The following is a 7,482-nucleotide window of genomic DNA, read 5'->3' on the forward strand; positions in this document are numbered from 1 at the left end:
GGTATCTCGGTTGTCACGGCAAACTCCTCCTCCTTAATCTTCGAGGGTGTAGCCTTTGGATCGTGCTTCTCATCTTTGTCCTTCTTATTGAGAGGACATTGTGTTGCGTAGTGACCTATTTCACCACACTTGAAGCATTTGATCTTCGAAACATCCTTCTTCCGCCTTCGTTGCCCCTTGGATGTAAGGGTTGCATTCTCTTCCTCCTCCTTAGGCTTCGACCCATTGTTGCTGCTTTCATCAAGCTTACACTTGACTAGATCTCTCCTCGGCTCTTCCTGCTTGAGAGTTGCCCACATACTATCCCAGTCTGGCAAAGCTACCCTGCCCAGGATGCTCTGGACAAAGACTTGCCACTCTTTTGAGACTGAATTTAGGGTCAGTCTCACCATCTCGGGACCTTGAGGTCTAGACCCCACAGCTGCTAACTCGTCTCGGGTCTCTTAAAGCTTCGTGAGGAACGGATCAATGCGCTCCCCCTTCTGCATCTGAGCAGATCTCAATTTCTGCTCTAAGTACATCTTCTGTTGCTCGGAAGATCTTTGATACAACGTTGCCAAGGCATCCTACATCTCCTTAGCAGTCACTCTGCTACCAATGTGACATACCACGTGATCCTTTACTCCACCAAGGATCATCCTCTTGGCCTTCGCTATTTCTCCCTCGTACTTCTTCCGCTGATCTGAATCTGCGGGCTTAGCCACCACGCTATCGACATAAACCTTAAGAAAATGCTCATCCAGAAGGCACGACATCCTTGCCTTTCCAATCACATAGTTGGATGCCCCATCCAACCTGTCTTGATCTCTCAGTCCACTAGTTGCCATCTCTGCCACGAAAATATCACACTACTCCTCTCTGTTTCTTACTGTTGCAGCCTGCTCAGGCAATAAGAAAACGGATTTCTTGGCGAGAAGTCTACTAAAGAAAAATTCCCTCACTATGCTTCTCCTCTCTCTTCTAACAATTTTCTACCCAGGAAACTATCTGCAGAAAAACTGCGTCCCACCAACTCTTTCCTCACACTTATGCTCTGCGTTGCTCCCTCTGGCATGGTAAAATTTCAATTTGGAAGCCCTTCCTCTCTATTGACTCACTCAGAGAGAGACTTTCCTCGAGAATCCAACCCTCCTGGCTTGGACTGCACAATCCCTCTAGGGATTCGAATTGCTTCCTCCTACAACTATTCGACCTCCTTTTCTGCTCAGTGTTGGGTTCTCTGGCATTGCTCTTCTTGTTTCACCTGCAGCTCTGATACCATGTGAAAATTCCTAACCGAAATCCCTACTACAGCAACTAATGATATTTCTCCTATTTGTTAGATTCCTCTAAACAAATTACTTGCAGTTTCCTACGGCAAATATCAAAATACATACAATGCAGTCTTCACTTAATTAAATATAATGTGGAAACAAGAAACTAAGCAAGAAAGAAAATACAACACAATAACACCATTATTTTTGGACCAATGTCCCTGGAAAAACCTAATGTGGGAGAACCACTATAGCATATCTTAGGGTTTTATTATTATGCAATAGTAATTATGAGTAAAATTCGTTGCATGCTCAGCTAGCAATCTGATACAGAGAGAAACTAGACAAAACAAACAGTGAGATGCTCTCACCCTGTCACTAGAAGAATCTGAGTCTGATCACGTTGGACTGGAGCCTATGCATCCCTTCTGCGCAGAACTGCGTAAGCCTCACGCAATCTCTGTGTCACCCCTATTGGTAATCACGTTGCTCCTCCTTCGAACCATCTATTAGCTAGAACTTTTGAATTTCTGCCTCCCGATCTCATCCCCCAGTTCTCGACTTCTAAAACTCGATTTCCTCAACAGGAATTCGATCTCCCTCTAAGGCCTGCGCTGCCACTGCATCAGCTCTGCGTGGGCCAGCGTTTGCCTCTCTCTAGACGTCGTTCTGCCCTCTCTGCCTTGTACTCTCCGGCCCAGGAAAACTTCCCTCTTCCAGATACTATCTCTGCCCCTCACTACAAAAGATCACTTCGATCACTCCTCTAGCAACTGTTGCACTGCCCTCTCTGATAAATTCGATCTTCTTGATCTCTCTCAATGTATTTTCCAAATGACCCTCAAACCTCCTTAAATAGTATTTTCGTTGACATTCAACAGCCCAAATTAAAACCTAATCAATGGCTAAAATCATTTCTGCTTGATCCTCGTCTTCTTCTAGAAGTTACACCCACAGTTAGATTAATACCCATTAATTATTTTAATTTCCTACGTTTAGACTCAGGGACCCATTAAAAATAATTAATTATTTAAATAAAACTGTCTTCGGGTGGAATTTCCCAAAACACTTTCTGGGTTCTTTGGAATACATGTGCCCAAGCCTCCCTGCAAAATTTGGGACTTAGAGCACATCCGATACTACCATAAATCAACATATATGTGAAAAGTAAGGGAGGCTAACAATACATATAAGGACATAACGCCCTTACAAGTAACCTACAAAGCCACATCTAGGCTCATACATGTGGAGCAGTACACTTCAGGGGTATACACATCAAGCTCCAAGGTAATGTCCTTTACAAGCAAGTCTCCAAATACAAGGGTGTTCCATGAGATGCGTCCAATGCTCCTCCTACAAGCCTCCAACAACTTTGACAAACCTCTTGAGTCACGTACTCCATTAGGGCAACTCCCCTATGTGAACATTGCCACAACCCGAGCATCCCCAAGTCAACTCCAAGCCTTCATGCAAACATCCAAGCTACCCCATGTTTTTTAGGGCTCAACACCATCGTCCATAGTGCCTAATGCTCCTTCTCCAATGCTTGGCATTCCACAAGCAAGCAGTCTCCTCCATGTGGCTTGCATGTAGAATGTCACCAAGTTATCTGAAGATCTCCAATGCCCTAAGGAAGATTGTCATGCGAGCACCAAATTGACATCAAGCAACCATTAAGTAAGTCATGGACATCCAGGGGTACTGGCCCAAATCTCATAAGGCAACCTCAAACATGGTGTGAACCCCAAAAATCTAAGCCATCCTTAGCATCATAAAATTTTGGCATTAACTCACAATCGCCAACACTGACAACATTGCAACTAGGTACAGAGTAATAGAACTAAATATTCAAGTCTTTTTAATATAGGCACGTCTATTTTCAACCTTTTAGCCGTCATTGAAATTTGAAAAATGGTTAACGACAGGTAGGATGATTAAGCGAGCTTGATTAACAAAGCATTGTGTAGGAAGCACAAAGATAAAGATACTTCAACATTAATCAATGTTTTTTTCTTGAATATGCTTCTGGCTGCACCATATTGAGCAGAATTCCTACGGCTTAAGTGACAGGTCTAAGGGATAACCATTTTGTTAAAAACACCCAGAACTTGCACTTAGCCTCATCCATTCGAGACTCATGCCATTCAGCGGGGGCAAACCACAGCAACAATGGAACTTGGTGGTCAGCTTAATACTTCACGTCAACCTCAAAAAAAATTATTCATTGCTCGCCATATGTGTTCTTTGACATATATCAGCAGCGCTTTCTCGGAAATTACTGATTCTACCATTGAAATATAATTTCTATCGAGAGCCTTACTGTTTTACTGAGGGAACTTGCAATACTAATAGTCTTTTTAAGTCATTTTATTCGCATTTGCCAGCTCAGAAAATGGTGATATAAATTGCCATAATTTTTGGCAGAAATAATAGATTGAATCTTTGTATAATTTCATTCTAAATTTAGCTCTTGGGATAATCTATTCCACGGGGTTTGTGCAGAAGTTGCGAGCATTTATTGTGAGACTTCATAGGAAAAGGGCCAAATACAAAAAACAGATTGCTTAGCAATCTGTCCCATAAGCTATCTATAATATAGTGAACATTAAAACAATTTCATTTCATTTCATTTCTTTTCTTAACTGAATCATTGTGTTGTAACAAATTTTTAAATTTGTTCAGCCAAATTCATTAAAAAATAAATAAAGAAAAATTGGTACCTATATTCTCAAAAGCATGGAACAAATTAAAGCTTAACAATTCGTGGCAATTAAGTTGGTAGAACCTGGCTAATTTAATCTCCATTGCTTGAGATTTTGTCTAATTTCTAAATCCTTCGACAAAAAACAAAGCATCGTAAATGATAACAGAGCTTTGAACCAGGGAAATTGACTACAAATTTTTGTGCCGGATTCGCACACGATTTCATTTTAAAGTATTGCTCTTCTATCGTTTCAGTTGTCAAAATCGTTCGTAAAGTAGTAATCTGAGAGACCACAGAAGGCTTATTATGTGAGTACCCTCCGTGTCACAGAAAATGTTTCTAGTGACATACTCTTGGGGTTAGAGTTGGACTTAGGGTTTGACAACTATATATGAAACCAGGGTCTTTAAGTTTCTACTTTCCTTTAGGACATGTGCATTTCCCCAGGCTAAATACATGACACAACGAAGTAAAAAATCTGAACTACAATGCTGGAATTTCTAAAGAGGATGTAAAATTTAAGAAGGAAAATTTGACAAATATTGAAGTTCTTAGAGGAAAATTTTTATTTTTGTTTTCAGAAACGCGACCTGAGAGAGGATGTGGTCACCATGAGAATTAAGGTAAACAATGAGAGATGCAATCAGCTGAGCTCTGCGATCTGATTCTGAAAATTCTTCCTCTGGGAAGTAAATGGACCATGTGCTCCCGACTTCAACTCCTAGATTCGGAAACGCGGGTAGCTCGGCATCCATGGAAGTGGACTGAGGAAAACGCTCGAATGGTGAGCAAACGCAGGTGTACAATATCAGAAGTGCCGTAGCTCCTTTTTATTTTAGCGGGAAAAATATGAAATGTTTTGCATATTTAACATATTAGCTCTTGAAGCGCGCTTTGTTGGGTGGTTGATAGGAATGGAACCAGGTTTTAAAATTGACGCTCGAATACACATTTTTCTCTTTTTTAGAGTTCAAATACGGTTTATTTTAAAATATACATATGGTCTTTAACTTGTTAGTAATTTTGACCGGAACATAAACTAGTAATTGTTTTTAAAAGTGTAAAGTTATATCGAAAGAATAGAAGAGTTAGAAGATTTGGGAAGATTATCTCACCACCAATAGAGCATATTGTTAAATACATGTTTACAAGCTCTGCCAAACTTTCCAATGCAAGTGCCACCAAGCACCATTCACAACCTATGCATGAGCACAAAATGTTGATAGGCTTACCTTGCCCCAGGTGTATCACATCTTGATATTTATCTTTTCTCTGCCACAAGGTGCCATGGCGGATTTCTGCCAAGGCACAAGAGCGATCTCCATCAAAGTCCTAAAGCCCAACTACCAATTCCCCAACCCGCACAATGAGTCCATCTTCAAAATTCAACACAGTCATGGGTCCCGCCTCCCCAATTTTAAAGGAATTAAGAACAACTTCTTCATGGACTGCCATTTTCTTCTCCTTTTGAATGATATATTATATTAAGTATTTAATTTAAATGTTTTAATAAAATAAATAGTAAATGGTAGTTATTCCCTTAAATTCAAATTCCCATTTTCAAATATATTAATTCATATATATATATATTAAAATTATTAAAATTTATTTACTAAAATAAATTATAAAAAGTATTCCTTTAATTTAATTACTTTAAAATAAATTTATATTTGTATTTGCATATATCACAAAACTAAATAGGAAAATATCTTGTTATGTATACTGAGCAAATAATGTCTATAATTTGCTTAATTCTTGCTCTAATGATCAGCGTCGTAACTCCGCAATTTGCACCAGATAATTCCAGATCATTTTCTCTATTCAAACTACTATAGCAAAGAATTCCATAGAGTTTTCTCTATTCAAACTACTATAGGCACATATTCTAGTGATACGTACCTATAAAATGAATTCCACGGGCCTAAAGTTATAATACAACCAAATTATCTTGTAGCTCGTATTCCCTTTTTTCAGTATGACAAAAGCTATATTTATATTAAACTGTTGGATCATATACATCATAAAAACATTCTGAAGCATGTTTCATCATAAAACCAGATAATTCAAGTTGCAAAAACAGTGAACCCCATAATACGGACCAAATATAAATCATGTACATCTATAAACATGTATGAGCTGCAAATGTAAATATGGCAGATACGATAGATAGAAACTACAGTTAATTCATCAAATATAACTTTCTGATGAAAATATCAGCCCCATCAAAGTGATCCAAAAAAAACATATCTTCCTGAGTTCTTTTTACCTATTGACATAAAAACAAAAAACAAAAATGTTATACAAAAAGCCAAAAACTATATGCAAATATTATCTTGGAAACATGAACTCCACGGCGCCCATAATATTCTCCTCCATAATTATGTCCATCTAAACTTCTCCCACATTTCCTTGCAGTGCTTTCTTTGAGAGTGCATCCGCAATCTCATTATGTTCTCTACCAATGTGTTTTATTGGGGGTCTCCCAAGCTGAGACCAAAGGCAATCTATTCTCCTTAACTAACCAAGAAGAGTTGGTTGATTGATATGCGCTGTGCCATTTACATGATCCAAGATGATCTTAGAGTCCCTGTATATATGAATCTCGAGTATGCTGAGAAAATTTATAACCCATAAGATACCCCATAGTGCCATTGCCTCGGCCTTATTATTTGTACCCATACCAGCATTCCAGTGTGCACTATATTGAAGATCATTTGAATCACTAACCATATACCACAACCGCAAACATTGTTTTATGCCGCACCATCAAAGAAAGCAATCGGTTACACCATCTGAGGGCAATTTTTCCTTGAAAGATTTTTTGTTTTTTTTTACATTATCTTGTACTGGATACAGTGAATATAATGAAATGATCTTCTCATGAATCAGTCCAAAGTCTTCAGCCCAATCCTCAAATATGAGCTTGTTCCTCCATTTTCATATGGACCAGAAAAGAACGAGTGGAATTATCTTCCACGCAGGCTTTTGTTTGTTCCACCACCCCATACAATCTGTAATGTCAAGGAATTGTTTATAAGGGAAATCAATATATAAAGCTAATTTTTCCCATACCTTGATAACATGTTGGTAACTGAGAAATATATGGACATCATTTCCTCCCCCTGCTTGCAAATCACACGCATACTTGGTCCATGCCAATGACGCTTTTCCATATTCTCCCATGTGAGAATCTTGTTATGGAAAACTAACCATGAGAAACAAATGATTTTGATAGGAATGTGAATTTTCCAAAGGTCATACATAGTCGAGTCCTCCATATACCCGCCATCACTACCACACAGCTTGCTATATACATCCACCACCATAACATTTCCAGACTTCATTTTGCCCAACCACATTAGTCTATCATATTGCACCTCCCGGCATATATCCAGTGCTTTTAAGCCAGCAGAAATTTGAAACCATTCCATAGCCAGATTATCCACCATCCCCAGTTCTTGTGGTGATTTCCATATGGGGAAACTTTCCCGCCATGTATTGATCAGTTGGTTCCAGAAAATTATG

General features: G+C 38.9%; 1 protein-coding gene across 2 annotated transcripts in view; it reads right to left on the reverse strand.

Annotated features, from left to right (window-relative positions):
• Positions 1-4,865, reverse strand: part of LOC149184523 (putative DNA helicase MCM8) — a 328,833-nt gene extending 323,968 nt beyond the window's left edge. Inside the window, exon 1 of one of the 2 annotated variants that reach the window (XM_089417565.1) lies at positions 4,568-4,703. In XM_089417565.1, coding sequence (XP_089273691.1) covers positions 4,568-4,570 — 3 coding nt within the window. In that variant the 5' untranslated portion in view covers positions 4,571-4,703. Of the gene's footprint in view, positions 1-4,547 lie in introns of both variants that reach the window. The other variant, XM_089417564.1, reaches the window with a different exon arrangement.
• Between the last annotated feature and the right edge of the window lie 2,617 nt (positions 4,866-7,482).

Source organism: Pinus tabuliformis, chromosome 3_2 (genome assembly GCF_031772625.1).
Source record: "Pinus tabuliformis cultivar Carrire ecotype Pingquan chromosome 3_2, CPIR1, whole genome shotgun sequence".
Lineage (NCBI taxonomy): Eukaryota > Viridiplantae > Streptophyta > Pinopsida > Pinales > Pinaceae > Pinus > Pinus tabuliformis.